Source organism: Doryrhamphus excisus, linkage group LG1 (genome assembly GCF_037039965.1).
Source record: "Doryrhamphus excisus strain RoL-2023G ecotype Guam linkage group LG1, RoL_Dexc_Guam_v1.1, whole genome shotgun sequence".
NCBI classification, from domain to species: domain Eukaryota; kingdom Metazoa; phylum Chordata; class Actinopteri; order Syngnathiformes; family Syngnathidae; genus Doryrhamphus; species Doryrhamphus excisus.
Window position 1 is genome coordinate 8940284 of NC_136357.1, and position 22648 is coordinate 8962931.

The window sequence follows — 22648 nt, forward strand, 5'->3', positions numbered from 1 at the left end:
AATATTAATAATTACTATTAATGTCTACTTGTTGTAGCCTATGTGCTGCAAGTGAAGGTGGAGATGGAACTGGAGATCCAGCAGTATGAGAAGGCCAAGGCGCTGAGGGAGGAGCAACTTGACCGCCTCACTCAGATCTGCCAGGAGCAAGCAGTAAGTCCAATTGGGTCAATTACGGCTTGTCACCAGCAGAGGACGACAAAGTACTATTACAGAAAGAAATAACGACGGTAAAGTAATGACAACCCAATCTAAAAATAACTAAACCAAAGCATCGCAAGGTGATTTTTGTATTTGAATATTTTTCATAATATTTGAAATACGTACTTATGACTTATGACTACATTTATATTTGCATCATTTTCATTAAGAGATTTTGTCGAGTGTACAGTTGACTCATTTTACAATAAGATGTCAGTCAACAGTAATATTAATACATTGTGTGTGTATTAAAACCTTTATTAACCTTTATTAAAACCTTTTTATATAATGAAAGTTTTCCTATTTTAAGACATTATTCATTATAATCAACATTGGTGTAAACTACAATGATTTGTTGTCCATGTGTAAAATACAGACTGTACAAGAGAAAATACGTTATCCATCAGAGGATGTTAACTTTATATTAATATTATTTTAGATTTATATTTTTTATTATTATTATTTTATTATAATTTTATTATTTTTTTAGTTATTTTATAATAATATTATTTTTAATGTCAGTTCACCTCCTCTCCCTCTCTCCTTTCAGTTTGAAATCCGCCAGCTCAGGGCCCACCTGGCCCAGCAGGACCTGGATCTGGTGGCGGAGCGGGAAGCAGCCATGCAAATCCACCATATGTGGGGTAAACCGAGCAGCAGCTTCCATGAGGTGGACGGACTGGCCCCTGGGGTCACCGAACATCACAGGCCGGCCAAAGTTAGAATGCCCAGGGGGCCCTCAGGTAACTGTCTGGAATAAGCAGCTCCTTTGTAGCAAAGCGGCTATCAGATAGCGGCAGCGTTCACTGGGTGTTTTCTCTACTAAGTTGTGGCCTCTGTGCTTTGAGACCTGATTGTTGACATGCTGATAAGTGCATCTGAAACTGGGGGGACAGTATTCTATTAGACACACAACAAAAGCCGGTCACTAGAGGACTGAAATCCTTCAAAGCGCATGAAACCCACATTTATAGGCTTTACTCTTGTCTGGACCTTTTACGACACCGTTGACATCACACACAGAGAGACGCATTGTTGGTTTCCTCTTCCTCTCTTACACATCCAAATTCTAGTGGCACACTTTAGATGGACCATAAAGATTTCAAGCAGTGACAGGTCATAACTTAGACGACTTAAAGTGCTGTCGGCGCAGCTCACATCAGGGCCACAAGCACCGAGAGGCTTTTGCTTTATTTTTATCAAAGTTATAAATCATAATACCGGTACATCTGAGATATGAGCTTGACCCTGTCACATGTTAGAATGATTCATGAACAAATGGAAAACACATAGATTGGTTTGGGATCATCATTTACTATGTGGTTAGCCGTCCATTTATTTTCTATACCACTTATTCTTATGTGTGCCGGAGCCTTCCCCTGGACCTTCCACATTCACACCTATGGATAATTTGGTCTCCAATTAGCTTAAAGGGGACCTATTAGGCTCATGTTTCAACCCTTTGACTCCTATAGAGCAGCTACACACAATAACCTGCACAGAAAACGTTTTAGATTTTCTAGAATCTGCACCTATTAAAGTTGTATTACAGGATTGACAACCAATAGTAGGGCTGCACGGCGTTCCAGTGGTTAGCGCGCCGACCTCGCAGCTAGGAGACCAGGGTTCAATTCCACCGGGTACTTTCTCCGGGTACTCCGGTTTCCTCCCACATTCCAAAAACATGCTAGGTTAATTGGTGACTCCAAATTGTCCATAGGTATGAATGTGAGTGTGAATGGTTGTTTGTCTATATGTGCCCTGTGATTGGCTGGCGACCAGTCCAGGGTGTACCCCGCCTCTCGCTCGAAGACAGCTGGGATAGGCTCCAGCACCCACCATGACCCTCGTGAGGAAAAGCGGTAGAAAATGAATGAATGAACAACCAATAGTGGCCTACTAGTGGTTACTTTTATATTTACATCTTCTCAGTTCAACATTTGGAACTGTGTGCAGATCACCATGGCCAGGATGATATGAACAACTACATCAGCCAGTATTACAGCGAGCCAAGCAGCGGTGAGCATTATGAATCCTCTATTACTTGATTTGCCAGATTTACAGTGAAGAAAATAAGTATTTGAACACCCTGCTATTTTGCTATTTCTCCCACTTAGAAATCATGGAGGGGTCTGAAATTTTCATCGTAGGTGCATGTCCACTGTGAGAGAGATAAACTAAAAAGAAAAATCCAGAAATCACAATGCATGATTTTTTAACAATTTATTTGTGTGATACAGCTGCTAATAAGTATTTGAACACCTGAGAAAATGAATGTTAATATTTGGTACAGTAGCCTTTGTTTGCTATTACAGAGGTCAAACGTTTCCTGTAGTTTTTCACCAGGTTTGCACACACTGCAGGAGGGATCTTGGCCCACTCCTCCACACAGATCTTCTCTAGATCAGTCAGGTTTCTGGGCTGTCGCTGAGAAACACGGAGTTTGAGCTCCCTCCAAAGATTTTCGATTGGGTTCAGGTCTGGAGACTGGCTGGGCCATGCTAGAACCTTGATATGCTTCTTACGGAGCCACTCCTTGGTTTTCCTGGCTGTGTGCTTCGGGTCGTTGTCGTGTTGGAAGACCCAGCCACGACCCATCTTCAATGCTCTGACAGAGGGAAGGAGGTTGTTCCCCAAAATCTCACAATACACGGCCCCAGTCATCCTCTCTTTAATGCAGTGCACTCGTCCTGTCCCATGTGCAGAAAAACACCCCCAAAGCATGATGCTACCACCCCCATGCTTCACAGTAGGGATGGTGTTCTTCGGATTGTACTCTTCATTCTTCTTCCTCCAAACACGCTTATTGGAATTATGACCAAAAAGTTCTATTTTGGTCTCATCTGACCATAAAACTTTCTCCCATGACTCCTCTGTATCATCCAAATGGTCATATGCAAACTTAAGACGGGCCTTGACATGTGCTGGTTTAAGCAGGGGAACCTTTCGTGCCATGCATGATTTCACATCATGACGTCTTAGTGTATTACCTACAGTAACCTTGGAAACGGTGGTCCCAGCTCTTTTCAGGTCATTGACCAAGTGCTGTCGTGTAGTTCTGGGCTGATTCCTCACCTTTCTTAGAATCATTGAGACCCCACGAGGTGATATCTTGCATGGGGCTCCACTCCGATTGAGATTGACCGTCATGTTTAGCTTCTTCCATTTTCTAATGATAGCTCCAACAGTGGACCTTTTTTCACCAAGCTGCTTGGTAATTGCTCCGTAGCCCTTTCCAGCCTTGTGGAGGTGTACAATTTTGTCTCTGGTGTCTTTGGACAGCTCTTTGGTCTTCGCCATGTTACAAGTTAAAGTCTTACTGATTGTATGGGGTGGACAGGTGTCTTTATGCAGCTAACGACCTCAAACAGGTGCATCTGATTCAGGATGATACATGGAGTGCAGGTGGACTTCTAATGGGCAGACTAACAGGTCTTTCAGGGTCAGAATTCTAGATGATACACAGGTGTTCAAATACTTATTTGCAGCTGTATCACACAAATAAATTGTTAAAAAATCATGCATTGTGATTTCTGGATTTTTCTTTTTAGTTTATCTCTCTCACAGTGGACATGCACCTACGATGAAAATTTCAGACCCCTCCATGATTTCTAAGTGGGAGAAATAGCAAAATAGCAGGGTGTTCAAATACTTATTTTCTTCACTGTATGTGTTAATATGTTGTGTCTTATAGACATGGGCATCCCAGACCCTGCCGCACGCATCATCACCACAGCGGCCATTGACGTCCACCTCCCCAACAATCCCAGCCATCTTCCTCCTTCTCTGGTAAGCGCCGACGTCGTGTCCGGTAGCCGCTTACAGCGTGCCAACAGCTCAGCGAGCGAGGCCTCTGCGACCACAGCATCTCGCATCAGCAGCCACACGCTGGGATCAGCCACGGACTGCAGTTCCACCGTGCGTGAGGCGTCCACGTCCACGGACTACAGTGACCAACGCTGCTACCCACCACCCTACAGCAGCACCCAGCCCAGAGGAAGCCCCAGCGCTGTTGTGCAAGAACTACTGTCCTCTCTTTCTGAGGACTCCTGTCTTGCCCAGAAGGGCCTGGACCCGGTTAACCTCAAACCTCCAAGCCCGACTGGTTCCACCAAAAACAGCCCAGAGCTGGAGCACAGGGTCAACATCTACAACAAGAGGAACCAGGAGAGCCGTGTTGGGTCACACACCAAACCTCTCATCCATCTGCAGGGCAATGAAGCTTTCCTAGAGGAGAAGTACAGGATGATGGAGCCGGTAGATGCTCCTATCCATCATCTGTCCGAAACATGAGAGCAGCAGCAGGAACCTCAACAAGCTTCAATTCCACACCAGTGGAGGACCACTTATCAGGAAATGACTCTCACAAAGACACTTTTATGAAACTTTTACCAGCAACAGGGCACAAACCTAATGCTACACGGATTTATCTTTGCAGCTGTTTTATTATTAAACAGCCTTAAAAAATACTAAATACTGTTTGATGGAACAACTGCAGGGTACAGTGGATCAGTGTTGAGATACTAAGTCATTTCTAATCTTTTGTCTTTCTATTTTAGCAATGTTTGTAATCTAAATCTTTGAATGGAGTTTTGGAATCAGTACTGACATTTGAATAGAGAAGTTCATCGGTGGAAAATGTGGCTGCACGTGACGAGTCAGAAACAAGACGAGTCCGACTTTTCAGGTGCTGCTGTGTAGATACTGTACATCAAAACAGGAGGTTTGAGGTGTGGCTACTACAAATTGATTAGAGCATGCACCTTTCAAGATATTGCACACCAACTTTATTGTACTGTCAACAGATGTTTTTTTTTATTTTACTCAAGGAACACCAGTACTGCAGAGTGGAGCCAATAAAAGGGACAAGACAACAACACACAAGCGAGTCATCACTTTTAACACCATAATCTGAAAATTAACATCTTTTACAGCATAGCAGGACGACTTTCCAGACATGATGGACACCGTACCAGTAAGTAGAATATGTCAGTTACTCACGACCACACGTGTAACAATATCTTCAAAGTACAACTTTATTTGCCGATATTTAAAAAGTGTATACAAAAACTGGCATGACATTCACAGCAGGGCTGCAGTGGCTCGTCTTTGTTAAGGCTTCACCTGGATGATGATTTGGGTGACGCTTATTCCCTCCTCACTTGCTCAGGGCTTCCGTCATCTCAGGGACAGCCTAGAGAAACAAATGTTGTACTATTGGATTTTTTTTTTTAGGGCTGTAAAAAAATTGCACGTTAACGGTCATAACTGTAACATTTCTGTACATTTTCAGGTGTACAGGAATGATAGGTGTAGCAGATACTGGCAACCTCTTGCAATGTGGGGAAAAAAACATAATGAAAAAAACTGTATGAGTATATGATTGTGTCCTGACATTTCAAAATTGGCATATTTCACAGTTCTAAATGGTGATTAATCATGATTATTTAATTTAGATAAATTTTAAATGTATAATCAGCCCTATTTTTGTTTTTTATTTAATTTATTTTAGCGAGTTGACCTTTTCTATTGTATTTTAAATTCATGGAAGGCAAACATTTGAAGGGTGTTTACTGTACAGCGTTACCTATTTTACATCAACGAGCTCTTGCATGATGAGTGAATTCGGGCACACAACTGACCTCCACGCCGTTTGTATCAGGCATTGACACACTCCAACATGCTGTATACTAACTCCCTATTTTCTACTATTAAGGTGTAATGGCCAGGTATACCAATACTTTTATGTCTAGTACAAGTTTTACAAGAATGTGAAGCTTCTGTCCCATAAACATAAGTCGTCTTAAACAATTCAAATCCTACAAGCTTTGTGTAATTCTCCCTCAAGAGCCGAGCGACTTTAGGACAGAGTTCATCATGGGTATCAATTGTCCTTTTGAGGGGGGAAAAAAAAGTGGAGAGGCCATTCATTTTAATCAGCTATCTGATCACTGGTAAGCTGATCTCACACTGGAGGTCACAAGTCCACTGCTACTTGCAATTATTACTAATCACATCTGCAGTGGGTTTGTCAAGACACCGGCACACTTCATGTGCACCTCACAGAGGGTTGAATAAAACATGGCAGGGAACGCACGCAGTAATATTCTGTTAAGTACCAGTTACGTACACGCACCAAACAAGATTTTTACATCTCTGTGTATGTGTTACCACATTAGGTGCAAGCTCTCCTCCATGAATTAACCACTTTTAGGGCCCACAAGTCATTGTTTAGCTTCTTAACCATTCTCTATGACCGCTCACCTTAAAGAGATCAGCCACCAAGCCGTAGTCTGCTACCTGGAAAATGGGAGCCTCTGGGTCTTTGTTGATTGCAACAATAGTCTAAAAATAACACAAATAAAAGGTGAAATAATGAAAATACCGACATCCTCAGTGTTGCTTCTATTATGTTTCCTATTTACCTTGCTGTCTTTCATCCCGGCCAAGTGTTGAATGGCTCCAGAGATGCCAACAGCGATGTACAGCTCCTGTGGACAACGAACACAACTTGTAAACAGGAAGTGCCAGCAAACTGCGGGGTCACTGTCAAGAGGTTCACTTGTCATCACATCGGCTTTGGCATCAGGTTCATGCTCCTTCTGTATGAATATTTCAGTAATCTTGATCTTTTTTTTTTTTTTTTATACAGGTTGGTCTCAGAGCAGCCCAATGCTTGGTAAATGTACATGATGTGTTTCCATCACCTGGTCAGTGGGAGAAACAGACCTAACCAGATCCTGTCATAACATTTGATGAGCCTGCCTCAAGTCTACGTGGATGAAGGGACACTAAGTGTGCTTGATTACACTTAAAAATTCAGTCAAATACTTGATGTGTGGATATTCATCTCCAGGCTCCTGTTACACAATTACCTAATTGATAATTAACATTTAGCGACAGGACCAATAATAATGACCTGCAACTTCAATGGAACTGCTAAGTCTGGTTCTGGTTTTTAATTGGAAATAAAACTCTCAGGCAATATTTGAAGTCATATTATAACATTCTTAACATACAAGTGTAAAAAGTTAGACATTGTTAAAATTAAAATGTACAAACTAATCAACATTTAACTTTAATGACGTGATTCTTGTCTCTTTTAGCCTTTTAACTGTCACAAAAGCATAAACAGAAAATAATTATCTATTTATAAACGTGTTAACTTTGATGAGCAAGTGACCAGATGTATGACCATGTTCACCAAAAAGTACAATAATGGGACATATTGGTGTCTTTAAATGCAAGTCCGCTGACATCAACACAAATGATGTGGACATACGTACTGATACAGTGCATCCGGAAAGTATTCACAGCGCTTCACTTTTTCCACATTTTGTCATGTTACAGCCTCATTCCAAATTGTATTAATTTAATATCTTACCTCAAAATTCTACACAAAATACTCCACTATGACAATGTGGCATACAGCCAAGATCTCAAAAGATTGGCTTCAGAACCACTCCGTGAATGTCCTGGAGTGGCCCAGCCAGAGTCCAGACTTGAATCCGATCGAACATCTCTGGAGAGATCTGAAAATGGCTGTGCACAGACGTCTCCCATCCAACCTGATGGAGCTTGAGACTTATTGCAAAGAAGAATGGGCAAAACTGCCTAAAGATAGGTGTGCTAAACTTGTGGGATCATATTCAAAAAGACTTGAGGCTGTAATTGCTGCCAAAGGTGAATCAACAAAGTATTAAGCAAAGGCTGTGAATACTTATGTAAATGTGATTTTTTGGTTTTCTATTTTTAATAAATTCAAAACATGTCAAAAAAACCTTTTTTCACATATTTCATATTTTGTGTAGAATTTTGAGGTAAGAGATTAATTTAATTCAGTTTGGAATGAGGCTGTAACATGACAAAATGTAGAAAAAGTGAAGCGCTGTGAATACTTTCCGGATGCAATGTACAACACACCAAAGAGTGGGGCTGTAATAGTACTAGCCACAGGTGACTGCCTTTTCTGATTGCCGGTGGAAGGCATTTATCAGCATATACCGATCATGTGATTTTTCAGGAAATCAGCCAATTGATCGGTGGTCCCTAGTTTAACCGCTTCACTGAGCACCTCGAACTTGGCGAAATTATGCCTAGCTTCTCCTACAGGTACATTGTGGTTAAAACTATACCCCACACGCATTAAGAAGTAAATTAATGCCTTGATGATTTGTTTTGTTCAATATCGGTTTTGACCGATCAGTATCATATCCAAAGCTTACACGCTCAGTGTAAGTAATGAAATGTCCATCTGTGTCAACTTACCGGTGCTACAATCTTGCCTGTTTGTCCAACTTGCATATCATTGGGGACGTAGCCAGCATCTACTGCAGCTCTAGAGGCCCCAACTACACAACAACACATTGTACCAGTTAAAAAAAGATGCATTTAAACCCAAAAGAGGCAATGAAACAGAAAGAGATTCTAACCTGCAGCATTCATTTTGTCTGCAAGGTCATACAGCAGTTTGAAGTTATCGCCACTCTTTAAGCCTCTTCCTGGAAACGTTGAGTAAAAATTAATACATTGGACAATGTGGTAAGACAAACACAAAGAAATAAATGACCTGGTTACAGTACAATAAATATAACAGTGACCAAAGTATATTTTGTAAGTCAAACATCCCACCTCCAGACACGACAACCTTGGCACTGGTCAACTCTGGACGGTCACTCTTGGTCAGGTTCTGTTCCACCCACTCTGAAACTCCCACTGCAGAGCTAGCAGTCACTATAAGTCAGAGGAACATCAGAGATGAAACACTGGCCATAACATTAGGTACACCTGCACTGAGCTTAAATACAAGTCTGTGTTAAATGGAACAATATGTTCATTGCTGTGGATGCAGTGCACTGCGTTATAGTGAAGTTACCTGATATTTAGCCTAGCTTATACCATACATCTAAATATGGTAACACACCTCTTGAATATGCATGGTAAACAGTGCCCATTAAATACCACATGATATAAAACCCCACCGATCCTTTACCGTTTTCTGTTGCAGCACTTCCTCCCTCGGTCGAGGCTGCTTCAAAGGATGTTCCTCTAACGGTGAACACCTTCACTGGTTCATTACACTTCACGGTGCTGAGAGCGTTTCCTGTTTACACCAAACACCATTAGTCATAGGAACAATAGTGGATTATTATTTTTTTTAATTACCAGCATAGATGGCTCTGACAAAAGTATCTGGAGACTTGATCTCGATGATATCCGAGATTGGAGCCACATCTAACTTGGCGGCCACTCTTGGCAGCAGGTTCTGTGGAACATAATGCAGTTCAGGTGAAGAAGTGTGCAATTTATATACAGGAGAGAGGTCATACAATTTGTTAAACATGTTCAAGTGCTACTTATAATATGCTTCTACAGTCAATAACGGTTTCATGAGGGCAAAGATTTTCCACCCATGTTCTTATGTTCAATTTTATTTTGACAATTGACTAAGCTATACTGTATATGCTTTAATAAACGTGTATTTTTCAAGTCAAGGCTTGAAATGTAAGAAGTATAAATTCTGAAGTAAAGCCCAATAAGTGTGCCATGACCTGTTGTTATCACAGCGTTACCTTTCCAAAAGCGGATGCACCAGCACAGATGTGAGTGAAGCTGAACTGCTTCTGCGTTGCCAAGATGAGTGGCGTCAACTCCTCTGCACAACAAGAAAAGGCAGCATTTAAGTAAATGTCCCAAATGCAATTTCAATAGATGATTGTTGACATGTTGACTGCCTATATACCTGGCAGAGCTCCTTTGTAAGAATCATTCTGAACCACCAATACTTTCTTCACACCATTGACTTTACTGATTTCCTCTACAACCTAGAATAGGACAATTACAGTTCAGTGCATAGTTCAAGTGTAAGCTGGGTGTTCTAACAGACGTGATAATATCTCTACAGCCAAATGAAAGTGGATATAAGTTTCCACACCTTTGCACAATTTGTTCCTGCAACCAGACAAGACACTTCTCCACCAAGTTTACTTGCAGCAGTAATGGCATTCAAAGTAATTGGCGTCAACTTCTCGTTGTTGTGCTCTGCAACCACCAAAGTGCTCTGAAACCTTTGCAGGACGACACCCTGTTGGAGAAAAAAACAGCCCTTTATTGAATCTGAAGATTGTGTAACTGTACGTAATGTTGGGTGTGCTGCGTGTATAGCCTTGTTGAAACTATGCAGATGTTAAATACATTCATGAGGAATAAAAGAGAAATAATGTAGTATATAAATCACAATTCCAATGGCATGTATTTGTGAAATAACACAGTGTGCTTCTGTCACCTTCAAGATAACACCAGCTCCAGCTGGACTGAGCTAGACATTACTAGCCGATAACAGAACGTCCACTTACACAATGTTGACTATCAAATGCGTTCATATATTTGCTGTATTATAGGTAATTTAAAGTGCCATGTGGTATTACATCAATTAGTTTTAAGAACAATAACACCAGTCTACTTATATCATTGAAATTTTTACAACTCCGAAGTTTCATAACCACTGCGCGAGCTATGCTAACTCTGCTTAGCATCAAACAAGAACTGTGATATGTATACTTTACATTGTTGTTCTACACTTTGATGTATTTAACTTCAACCAACTCTGCTCCACAGAAATGATAAGAAGTAAATTGTTTTGAAGAAATTAGCCTGCACTGCTAGCACTTGCTGCAAGAAAACACGTTAGCTAACTGGCGCTTACAATGTTACTCCACTGACAGTAAATTAAACAATATCTAAACCTCTTTCTTCATGATTAAAGTCAAGCTCTTACCAAGCGTGCCACGTTACTTTTAGCAAAAACTCTGTTCATGGTGGACTCCTCGGTGTGGATGCGCTACAATGCTGCAGTGACAGAGAAGTCTGAGGCAAAGGTCAGCCTGCGTCATTGGCGTGATTCTCGCGAGATACAAGCATTACCGCGAGAACCATCATTGTGTAATAAGACATTCTGTGTGTCAGACTACAGTTGAATACATGCAAGACTGTGAAGACGTAATCTCCCCCACATCATTTTAAACAACTAAAATATAACTTTTGTTGCATTGAACTACAAACAAGTTCGTATCTATCAACTTGTATTAATAGAATACTTTATTTATTACACGAATTACAATTATATTGCCAATATTAATTATAATCCATTCATACATTTTTCTATACCACTTATCCTCATGTAACTTAAATGCATAAAAATATATATTAAAATAATCGTATAATTAAAATACTAGTTGTAATTGAAATTAGGAACGTTATGATTGACACTGTCAAGAAAGTGTTAATTTTAGGCATGGTACATTATTATTGTGGAGAGCTGTCATATTTTGGCTGCTTTAGCAGAATTAGATGGGTAAAGTAGAAGTCGTAGTATAACAGTAATTATAAGAAATTATATATTTTTGGGTTGTATTTTTATGATGAATTTTAAAATTATACATATATATTTTTTATTGGGGTGACTATATATTTTCTCCAGTAGGGGGCTCTGTAGAGCAGAAAAAACCTAAAGTTAGAAACATTTCTTCCAAAATGCTCTTACTCCACAATATTGTTATATTTCTTTGTAAAACTGATGTAATAAAACATTACAATATAATCTATAAAATAAAAAAAACAGATTAAATATTTTAGACGAATTTTGGACTGCTTTAGATGGATTTAAAATCTAATATCAGCAAAACATGAATACAAAAATACGTTGGTGGCGTATGGGATGCAATGAATAACAGAAAAATGACTTAGTAGAAAATAAAATGGTGATAAGCTGTAAATGTTGGAAAAAAACAAAGTTCTCATCACAACAGAGCATGGAGATGTGGGGGGTGTACTTAGTGACACCCTCTGTGTGTGTGTGTGTGTGTGTGTGTGTGTATGTGTGTGTGTGTATGTGGACCCAGAGAGGTCCAAGGTTTGCATACGTCACTGGTTGGGGTAAGCTTTGTTTTGTCCCCTCCTCTCACACAAGTTGAAGCATCCAGCCAGGGGACAAGACGCTCTCCTCCCTGCCTTTCTCCTGCATGGTGGATTTCCTCCTTGATGCCTCTTTCTTGGATGATATGGGGGATCATTCCAAAAGTAAGGCCTACATTTTATTATATTATTTGTGCCCTGAATTTGACCGTGTCTGATTTTTATTTTGTATTTTTTGTCTTTGCTAAATAACCTGAAAACTCACCTGTAATAAAGAATCTGCAAAGAAAAGTGCCTGGCTAAAGTGCGTCATGTAACACTTTATTTTGGCACTGTTTAACCACATAATTCATTGGGATAATTGCGCAGCCTTCATGCCACATTTCCTCTAAGGGCGATGGACATTGAAAGAGAGCACAGTGCATGCTATTAATGAATATATCACCTTTCAAACTCATGCAGAGAAATCAGGAATTGCAATGTGCGTGGGCTGTGGAAGTCAGATACACGACCAGTACATCATGAGGGTGTCCCCGGACCTGGAGTGGCATGCAGCCTGCCTCAAGTGTGCAGAGTGCAGCCAGTACCTCGACGAGACCTGCACTTGCTTCGTCCGGGACGGAAAGACTTACTGTAAAAGAGATTACACAAGGTAGGACGTGACGTCATTTATGCATCTTCTTAAGTGATGACATTCTCATAAATAATACATTTCTTTGGCAAAACTTTGCCTGTTTTTATGGCATCGGAAGTCTGCCTAAAAAGCGTAAAACTAATGCAGATGTTGGCTGTTCTCTCTCCTTTTTTTAAGGTTATTTGGTATAAAATGTGCAAAATGCAACACGGGCTTCTGTAGCAGCGATCTGGTGATGAGAGCCAAGGAAAGTGTGTATCACATGGAGTGTTTCCGGTGCTCCGTGTGCAGCCGACACCTCCTGCCCGGTGATGAGTTCACGGTGCGGGAAGACGAGCTGTTGTGTCGGGCCGATCATGCCTTGTTGCTGGACAGGAGCTCCGCAGGGAGTCCACTCAGTCCGGGGAGCCTCCACCCCAGACCTCTGCACATCTCAGGTACACATTGTTATTATTATTAATAATATCCAAATTAACGATGTATCTATTTTTTAAAGCTTATTTAATTGTTGATTGGAAATTACATAATATATTTTAGTGTTTATAATTTTCACTGATAGTGTAAATAACGTGCGTTTGCAACTTGGCTATAACAGCTCATATAAATAAAACTGAACTTCATTGTGGTGAGGGATCTATTTTATATGAATAGATAAATATAACATATTTGGGCTACCATGTCATTTCATTGTTTGGTCCCTCAGACCCCGTCTCAGTTCGGCATCCACCCCATCACCGGAACCACATCCACAAGCAAACAGAGAAGACCACCCGGGTCCGAACGGTTCTCAATGAGAAGCAGCTCCACACCTTACGGACGTGCTACAACGCCAACCCGAGGCCCGACGCTCTGATGAAGGAGCAGCTGGTGGAGATGACTGGCCTCAGCCCCAGGGTGATCCGGGTCTGGTTCCAGAACAAACGCTGTAAAGACAAGAAGAAGTCCATTCTGATGAAGCAGCTGCAGCAGCAGCAGCACAACGACAAGACTGTGAGTTGAAAATAACTTTTAAGTTTATTTACAAATGGACAATTTTCAATTCAACAAAATGGTGGCTTCATTTTGCTTTTGTTTCAACGAAATGTGGACTGGAAAATATTGAACAAAATATTAATTCATACACTCTAACAGCAATTATCGTCATGTAAATAATGATCCTCGCATATAAAAGACATAATATTAAAAAAAGTATTATAATAATGTACACAATATCTTGATAATGCATGTTTTTTTACGTTCTATATAGAACCTCCAGGGCCTCACAGGGACACCTTTAGTTGCCGGTAGTCCCATCCGGCATGATACCACCGTGCAGGGCAACCCGGTGGAGGTGCAAACTTACCAACCACCCTGGAAGACCCTGAGCGACTTTGCCCTGCAGAGTGACCTAGACCAGCCTGTCTTCCAACAATTGGTAAGCATCAATATTAGAAGATAATGCAAAACATAGTCTAAGGAGATCCAAGAAATGCTTGAAAAATAAATACATTTTCCTCAAAATAATATTACTCAGTTTTGAATTACACTGTCACATAATTATGATAATGATTTCATTTATTATTTTGGTTATAGTTGACTATACTGAGAGTTGTTTTAATGTTATGTACAGCCAAAATATTAGCAACCCCTCTGTGTATGAGTACACCACTACAACCACAATAATAAACATACTGCAATTACAAATATAAATGCTTCTAATATTTTGAATTACAGTGCAATTCTAGTAGCATATAGGAAGATAAGAGATATAATATAACTATCTGGCAGTGTCAATCAAATGTTGCTTAAACTCGAGGTGATTGATAAGCACAATTATTACACTACAAATGTAATAAAGTTCAACTAATGTAACATTTACATTTAAAAAAGTTCATTCAGGATTGCAAAAATTCTAATTATTTTGTGTCCTTGATTAAATTCACTGTCCAAATATTTGTGAACCTTACTGTACTGTAACTTGTGTTGACTTGTACTGCTAAAGTACACAAATATTCGAAATCTGGAGTTTGAAATGACAATTATTTCATTTTAATGTTACCTTATTTCATCTTCATCAACCCCAACCCTCTTATTTCTACTGTAATAATTATGCACAATCTAATAACATTCATACATTTTTTAACATATACATAGCATATGCGTAACAACATCATACTAGAAGGTGTTTGTAATATTTCTCATACTTTATTTGGCTATAATTGACAAAATATTAGAAACATTTCTATTTCTAATAATATTCTGACTGTTCCCTACGTAGCTGCATGAGAGAAAATATAGGCAATGTATGTAGATATGTACTCGTTTATTTTACCATTATCCACCACCACGTTTGAGTTTGAGGTAAATTCAACTGGGGTTAAACAAGGGGTTTCATGGTATTTACTATTAAGGAATTACTCACATATTGTGCTAATAAAATTAAGTTTTAGTCCCTCGTTGGTATAATTTTAAATATAACACATAATGTGATGATTTGCATTGGTTTCATTGAAGAGAAATGATTAAAAAATGGTGGTTATACATTTACATTGCCATGTAGTCAAATGACATCTATTTAGTAGATTCACTTCAGAAATGTTAACGAATGTATCACCTTTGATATTATTTATGTGGGAAAAAATTTCCTGTATGTTCCCTTTAGATGTCTTTTTCGGAATCGGGATCTTTGGGGAACTCTTCCGCCAGTGACGTCACTTCTCTATCGTCGCAGTTACCGGACACACCAAACAGCATGGTTCCAAGTCCAGTGGACACGTGATGAGGTCACGTGGCGCCAAATAATACCACTCAAGACACAATCAACACACGACGATGATGATGATGGATTTACACTACGGAGGAAGAATACTGAGCGATTCCTACTTTTTTTTTTGCTCTGAAGTGGACATTGTGAGGATTCGAATATAAGGACGTTAAATCATCTTCAAATGGAAGAAGGCAACACTGCGTGGATGTGCATGACGTTACTATCGACTCTTTTAAATGTAAGCAGACACACGACCCTGGAAAATAACTTATTACTGCTATTATATTATTTATTATAAGGACACACACGCCAACCTTACCAATAAAATGACGGCTATAGAATCCATTCATAAATGCATGGAAAGTGGTCCTTTTATCAAATAAAGATCCACGAAAAGGGAACGCGCATGTCTGAATAGACATTAAAAAACATGTTGACTTCAACTTTTGTAAAATTATATATTATGTGTATATTATTTATAAATGTCTACAAGTCTAGACATATATGGAGGGGAGGCAAAAAGCAGTCGCTTATCGGATCTGGCATCAACTGCCAAGGCCGCACAGAGATACGTTTAGGGGTGTATGTGCGCATGTGTGTGAAGGAGCACTCCTTCCCGCCAGCGGGTGCATCCTGCCGTGTCCTGAGTTTATTTTCCTTCCAGTAGGAATGCTGGACAGCAAATAGCCGCTGGACAAAGAGCGAGCAAGCGGGTCAAGCCGGACCTGACACACGACACCTCAACAATTTGTTGGGGAGGATCCACTTTTTTTAATCAGTGGAGGAAATGGAGACTCATTGAAGGACCCAAGCCTGTTAAGCTCACCTTAGTATTAACAGCGCTGCCTGCAATGCAACTAAAAGTAGCAATACATTTTCATTATAAAGCTGGAACTTGAGAGATGTCAAAATTGCAGTACTTTTAAATGAAGAACGATGAAGACATCCATACACAGCTGCACTGTATTTAAATAGAACACAGTGGTATTTAAATTAAAATGACATCCAAAACAAATAACATGAAATAAACCAAATTACAAATATACAATGGTACAAAAAAGTGACAATAAAAGCTGGCAAGAACAAAAAACGTTTATTATGTACAGTACATTTATATCAATAGAAAATGTACTACCAAATATTTTAGTGTGTATGTTAACTGTAAATTGTAATATGATCAACTATACAAAGAATGATAAATATGGCAGCTACAAAAACACACGAGTGACCAATACAAATTACGTAATAAATTAACGTTTCCAGAACAGAAACAACCGTCTCGTTGCGCTCTAATATACAAACTTAGTCATTTGTGCAAATTGCTCATAGACTGCTTTCCTGGCAGGTGCACCAACTTGGAATAAGCCTTTAACATTATAATATTTTTGAATGGAATAAGAGTTTAATACAGCAAATAATGTCAGGCCAGTTTTATTAAGGTGCCATCACTCGTCCTGCTTCTTGAGGAAAAACTGCAGAGCAGAGTCCCACTGGTCTCTCGGGAAGCGGTTGGGCAACTCGCAGTAATCCAGCTGCTGGAGTGCTGCAAGGGAATTGGGAGATACAGTATAATACACTTTGTGTGTGTGCATGCAGGAGACAGCTTCAGCTGACTAAACCTGAGTGTATACTACAATTAAAAATACAAGCCAAAGTATGTAAAATACCTACAAATATGAAATTAGGAAATAAGTAAAAATAAATATAATCAAATACAAATCGGCTATAAATAGAAAATATAATCAAAAGCAATTAAAAAATTAGACTTACTGCTTTGCTTTGTTTTAGTGTCAGAATCTTTCTCACTTCCAGCGCAATCCTGTAAATTAAAGCAAAAAAACAGAAGTTAATAAATAACATATTGTGCATAAACCAAGTTCCATAAAGACACGTTAGGAGGAGCTTTGTACGTAAGAAGCCGATCAAAGAGAATATTGTGATCCAGCCTCTCTGAGATCCAACATCTGTCATCTCATAAATGTCCCAGCAGTGTTATCGCTGTAAAATAAGAGGTCAGATTTTCACTTCCTTCACTGTGTAGATGTAACAGTCTGCTGTCCCAATACTTTTGGTGTATTCCCAGCACCAGGGATTCCCTCTTGAAGAAGGAATGCTCCTGGGGGTTAGCTCAACAATGAGGGCAGCCAGTGGGGGCAAGACGACATGCATTATGACTTTGTTTGAAAGAAATGACAATAGCTTGTCTCCCTGTCAATGGAGGCTAATCGCTATGCAAACAGTGCTGCTTGGCCGAGTTGTTGTCAGAGGAAGATAAAGGAGACTAGATGTTTACTCGGAGTTGAACCAGTGGCAGCCAAGGAAGCCATTCGTCTTTGTTAAAAAAAAGAAAAAAGAAGCAAACCTGCCAGTTACACATTGACCAGAGCTCATGTGAAGTGTTGTAAATCATACAGGATGCAGACCCTCTCATTTATTTGGTTTATGGTGTTTGGATTGGTGTTCAAGGTTATGAGTTGTTTTCTACCTGGATGAAGGTGGCCAGCAGCACGCAACTCATCTCTTGCTGCAGGATGACCTTGTTGGGAGCGTTGTTGTAGCACGCTGAGATGAGCGAGGGAAAGAGCACGCGGATGAGGCGTGGGTGGCTGAAATACTGGAATGGCAACTGACACAGTTTCTGCAGCACACTGGGCTGACGTCCAGACTGCACTATCACCTGGAACACACACATACACATGGGAGGGCACCTCGGTCAACACTGCTGCAACTTGTAAATCACCAATCTGCCACTAAAACAACATGCAAACAGTCATTAGGGGGCGATGTGAAGGTGGGCTTTAGTCTCCCACTTGCACAATTACAGGTTATGAAACACAAAAATGACAAGGTTTGCTCTTCCTTTGCAAGAACTACTGAGAGCCCGAGAAGGGGAAATGTCCTCACACTTTACCTTTGTACACAGGTTGACCCCACAGAGCAATCTTTGGAGAGGGAGGGGGCTCGATAGAGGAACTTGAAGAAATGAGCAGATGATTCAATGATCCCCTCCGCTGACATGCTGCTTTTCCATCACAACCTGTCAATCACCCCACCTTGTCCAGTGGTATTAAAACCGCATCTACTGTGTAAAAACTACATTAACCATGCTTAGCGTGCAGCTTTAGGAAGTAGTGACGTGGACGAGTGAAGTGGAAGCTAATATCACATTTTCAAGTGCAATGCAGAGATCTCTGACACATCTTAAGAAGGTTTGATTATACGTGTAGAATTACTAATGCTTCTGTTCGGACTCAGTCCGCCAACCATCCACCATCAACAGCTTTAGAGCAAGCTAAACAGCTCGGGACAGTGACGAAGAGCGACGATGAGAGAGAGAGACAGAGAGAGACTGACAAAGTGTGTGATGAAAAAAATTATGAGGTTCATTTGTGATGGTGGAGAAGACCACTTTATCCCAGGAAGAAGAGGACGACAATGAATGACTCTTCTGGTAGGCTACTGTTTAACTCGCCATATTACAGGCACTGTTCTGCTTATTTCACAAAAGTAAAAACAAATTCTGTGTAGCATCTTTCTGTGTACTAAATATTCCATGTTATCAAGTGGAAGACTTGGACGTAGGCCTGTCACGATAATGGATATATTAATGAATCAAATGATTAAAAAAACAGGTAATTATGAGCCCTCAATGATAAATTGACATAAGTGCATGCGCATCCACTCCATCTTTCTGTGGTACACAGGCTGGATGACAAGAGGGTTCACTCTGCACGTGTCTGTGTGCATTGGCTCAATATGAAATTAACACAAGAGAGAGTGAACTGTTAAGTTCAACTGTTAAGCCTCTTTGTGGAGGCAGGGGCTACACGGAGTGCTAGCAGTTCGCAAGCAGACACAAATATGAAGGCACAAAGGCAAAAGTTAAGCCAAAGGCCACAGTTCCAGTGTAGTAATCTGCATAACATGTTTGTAATGTCTTGTCTGGTTTTCTGCCTATTGCGTTGCTGCGTGTAGTTGTTTTGACACCACGACTCGGAATGGCGTGTGAGCTTGTGACGCCTGGCAATTCTAATATAGTATGCCTCAAACTACACTACACTACACTTGAGTACAGTAGGGTAAATCCAAGCCGGAGGAACAAAATGCTGTGTCACTTTACAATAGGGGCCAATGAAAAGCAAAGGGGGTCACAGTGCTATAAATTCCCTCAGATTCTAAAAATACACTCAACTACTCTTTTTCTTTGATAGTACGCTCCCAGTATGAGTTGAGGCATAAACAAAGCGATAATTCATCACTTTTATCAGCTCTAGGTGAAGCTTCTCAGGGCCTGTCCTGTGCGGATGCATTCAAAGAGACACAGAACAGCCTCTCTGTTATCGCCGCTTGTTTACAGAAGCCCCCCCCCCACACACACACACCAAGACGGTGCAATAAGTTTAGATGTGACGATCAGGTATTCATGACCAACAAGACAGCTGATACTTCATTTTATAAGACAGTTGTAGTAGTAAACCTGGGAGGAGTCTTGTTTATGTCAAAATGATCAGTTCCACCAGGCAGTACTGTATGGAACAGTAAACACTGAACTGGCGATGATTATCACAGCCACGCTGTCATTTTTCAGTTTGTCCTTTTTTTATTAGCAGAAAACTTTAGTTTGAGAGAAGATGCAGTATGTTTATGTGGGTCTAGTGCCACCTTTTGGGTATCATACTGCCATGGAAAGGTGTCAAAAAGTGGTGCGCTTAAATTTTTTTATTTATTTTTGGGGGAACCTTCAGAATTTTTGAAAAAGGAAATGCATGTTATTCAATGGAAACAGGGCAGGAAAGTGCACCATGAGCACACATGGAACGACAAGAAGCCAAACAAGTTCTGGAGCAATAAGTGGTTTTCACGCAGGAATGTGCGACTCACTGCTTAAATTCATCCACTAATGGAAATAAAAAAAAAAAAACTGAAGGTGTTTTCAGAAGTGGCACTGCTTATTTTCAATGTGTGTAGCTTTGGTCTATTTGTGATACTTTTCACTCACTCCTAAATTGCATATTGGAATTCCGGCCAAAGACAAACTGGCAGCAACATTAGAGGCAGTCCAACAGCAAAAGTGCAAGACTGACGCTCGATACTCAATGGCCTTAAAGGGGACCTATTTTTCTACTACTATATATTTTTCGACCCATCCGCTGTGATTGGTCACACGGCCAAAGTGCTTCCTAATTATGAACCATATAAGGAGTCTGCCCCTCTGTGACATCACGAAGGGGCAGTTTTATCACGCCCTTTGAAACCGAGCATTTTGACCGAGCTCACTTCCAAATGTGCAAACTTTATTATTTGAAACTTTGGCATCATTTAACACAAGAATACAGCATTCTAACTAAATGTATAGGTCAGAAAAGTGGAAAAGCATAATTGGCCTTAAGCTTAAGTTTTATGATGGTGACAGTTTGATTTTGGAACACAATTATGTTGATTTTCAGGAACATTCCACTGTCTTATAAATAGCACTGGTCCAGTATAATAATGTAATAATAGTCCAGTATAATAATGTAATAACATAAAGAGTTGATAAAGAATGACTTAAAACAATACACTGAGATAAGAACAGGTTAAAAGCAGAGGTAAAAAAAAAATAAAATAAAAAAAGTCAACTAAATTTCAACACCTCCATCCCCTGAATTGGCTTCCACTTAAAATCTAAACTGTGGTGATATACTCTCCTATTGAGTCCAAGAGTGAAGCCTCCTGACATCATAAAAAACAGAACCTAGCCATCTGGCCCGCACGGAACGCTGAGCATGGAAAAACAAAACGTCTTAGCTCTTCTGTTTTTTCTTAAGCTCTGAGACCTGGCGTTTTCAAACAGTGCTGCATTTTATGACGCTTCTATGACATAACTTCCTCGCTGTCCACAATGACAACAAAGTGTGTTAAAGTTAATGGTCTGGAACACAAATAAACTCCTGACAGGGGGAAACATAGTATGGAAGTATGGAAGCAAAAACTGTCTAAAGTTGGATTATGTAGTAGCTGTACCTAATGTTGAGGCCAGTGAGGGTATATCTTAAAAACAGTGCTTTTAGTTCCTCACTGCAATCTAATTAGCAATGTAAGCTGTCATAAAAAAGGAAGAGACAATCATCATTCACTAATGTGTCTGGACAGCCTAACAGCTTCACAGGAACCAGGGCCGTGTGTGTAAGGTATAGTGTAATACTGATAAGACAACAAACAAAGCCAAGTTGGCCAAATAACTGTTTACAACTGTTTAACCAGACACGTGCCGGCTGCTATGTAAACTGCCTTTGGACAAGTGAATTCCACCAACACAGACGTAGACACTTCAACTTGACTTGAGGATAACTGTCAGCCGTCTAATAAAATCCCATAGATGCATGTATTTATTCAATAAAGTGAATAACTCTTATTTATCACAAGAAGCTGATGCTGTCCTCCCATCTCAGATCTCCCTGCTGATAATCCCACTGTGGAATGTCTGACGATAGTGTTAAAGGCATATGTAACCTCCGCTTTCAAAAAGTTGGCAAGGATTAAAATGTCCTAAGGTTCACTTCAACTCGAGTTGGACCGGCATTCACTCTTGAAGCCGGGTGTAAATCACAGACAGAGCTAACAATCAGGTGCTCTCCTGCCAGTCAGCGGAGAGAGTGTCTGTCTGCTTTTGGCTGCCTCTGTTTACTCTGCTGGGTGATACAGAGTGTAACATTCCCTGCCGTTGGCTCCCCACGGTCTGCACGAGCTGCACTTACCCCCGCGAGCAGCAAGGGTTTGCTTGTCTAGGCAGTAATGGGCCGCTGAAGGGAGTGTTTCAACATCAGGTTAGCAGGAATTACAGACCTAAAGCTCATGCTGGGGCCTGGAGGGCAGAGGAAACGCCCTCTGAGAGAATGGGAAGACGAGGGCTGACCCCTGCAGATAAGCTTCAGCTGGGGAGATGTGCGGGATGTTGCCCATGAGACACTTGCTAGGATTTACAAAACCCTCTTGGAAGCATACGCAGGCCGGGCGATACAGCCAGTGTAGAGGTAAACAATGTCATCTTATTCATAAATCCTAGAAATGCTACTTACATTAACCCTTTGTGTTGATGTGACGTGTGTGGTCATTTTCCACATGCACTTGGAAGAAACAGTGTTTTCTTAAGATTCATATCCAAAACAAGCAGG

General features: G+C 40.4%; 4 protein-coding genes across 8 annotated transcripts in view; 2 read left to right on the top strand and 2 right to left on the bottom strand.

The window, feature by feature from the left end:
• tmem266 (transmembrane protein 266) overlaps nucleotides 1-5080 on the top strand; it is a 23135-nt gene extending 18055 nt beyond the window's left edge. Inside the window, exons 9-12 of the mRNA XM_058076220.2 lie at nucleotides 38-153; nucleotides 752-944; nucleotides 2158-2220; nucleotides 3896-5080. Coding sequence (XP_057932203.2) covers nucleotides 38-153; nucleotides 752-944; nucleotides 2158-2220; nucleotides 3896-4494 — 971 coding nt within the window. The 3' untranslated portion in view covers nucleotides 4495-5080. The remainder of the gene's footprint in view (nucleotides 1-37; nucleotides 154-751; nucleotides 945-2157; nucleotides 2221-3895) is intronic.
• Nucleotides 5081-11128, bottom strand: etfa (electron transfer flavoprotein subunit alpha). The gene is made up of 12 exons (XM_058076222.2): nucleotides 10979-11128; nucleotides 10136-10285; nucleotides 9944-10025; nucleotides 9774-9856; nucleotides 9367-9466; nucleotides 9194-9304; nucleotides 8833-8934; nucleotides 8634-8702; nucleotides 8470-8552; nucleotides 6627-6692; nucleotides 6466-6546; nucleotides 5081-5395 (listed from the first exon to the last, which is right to left on the bottom strand). The coding sequence occupies exons 1-12, from the start codon at nucleotides 11015-11017 to the stop codon at nucleotides 5360-5362; spliced, it is 1002 nt and encodes a 333-aa protein (XP_057932205.2). The 5' UTR covers nucleotides 11018-11128; the 3' UTR covers nucleotides 5081-5359.
• Nucleotides 11129-12167: 1039 nt separating this feature from the next.
• Nucleotides 12168-15885, top strand: isl2a (ISL LIM homeobox 2a). 2 transcript variants are annotated; one of them, XM_058075858.2, is made up of 6 exons: nucleotides 12168-12279; nucleotides 12577-12766; nucleotides 12926-13185; nucleotides 13452-13738; nucleotides 13995-14162; nucleotides 15390-15885. In XM_058075858.2, exons 1-6 carry the CDS (start codon nucleotides 12222-12224, stop codon nucleotides 15504-15506), a joined length of 1080 nt encoding a protein of 359 aa, XP_057931841.1. In that variant the 5' UTR covers nucleotides 12168-12221; the 3' UTR covers nucleotides 15507-15885. The 2 variants fall into 2 exon arrangements, with proteins under 2 accessions (XP_057931841.1, XP_078649922.1); XM_078793796.1 differs by having other exon boundaries at nucleotides 12192-12279; nucleotides 15459-15885.
• A 793-nt stretch (nucleotides 15886-16678) lies between these two features.
• The window catches only part of scaper (S-phase cyclin A-associated protein in the ER), a 50646-nt gene continuing 44676 nt past the window's right edge, over nucleotides 16679-22648 (bottom strand). For all 4 annotated transcript variants that reach the window (XM_078789555.1, XM_058074776.2, XM_058074778.2 and 1 more), the window contains 3 exons: nucleotides 17980-18171; nucleotides 17265-17313; nucleotides 16679-17037 (listed from right to left, as the gene is read on the bottom strand). In XM_078789555.1, coding sequence (XP_078645681.1) covers nucleotides 16940-17037; nucleotides 17265-17313; nucleotides 17980-18171 — 339 coding nt within the window. In that variant the 3' untranslated portion in view covers nucleotides 16679-16939. The remainder of the gene's footprint in view (nucleotides 17038-17264; nucleotides 17314-17979; nucleotides 18172-22648) is intronic.

Excerpts from the sequence above, each read along its gene's own strand:
- etfa (XM_058076222.2), bottom strand. The coding sequence starts at position 11,017 with ATGAACAGAGTTTTTGCTAAAAGTAACGTGGCACGCTTG. Across the intron at positions 8,935-9,193 it reads AAGTGCTGCAACAGAAAACG|TGACTGCTAGCTCTGCAGTG; the intron begins GTAAAGGATCGG and ends TCTGACTTATAG. Across the intron at positions 6,693-8,469 it reads CAGGCAAGATTGTAGCACCG|GAGCTGTACATCGCTGTTGG; the intron begins GTAAGTTGACAC and ends CGTTGTCCACAG.
- isl2a (XM_058075858.2), top strand. The coding sequence starts at position 12,222 with ATGGTGGATTTCCTCCTTGATGCCTCTTTCTTGGATGATATGGGGGAT. Across the intron at positions 13,186-13,451 it reads CAGACCTCTGCACATCTCAG|ACCCCGTCTCAGTTCGGCAT; the intron begins GTACACATTGTT and ends TTGGTCCCTCAG. Across the intron at positions 13,739-13,994 it reads AGCAGCACAACGACAAGACT|AACCTCCAGGGCCTCACAGG; the intron begins GTGAGTTGAAAA and ends CGTTCTATATAG.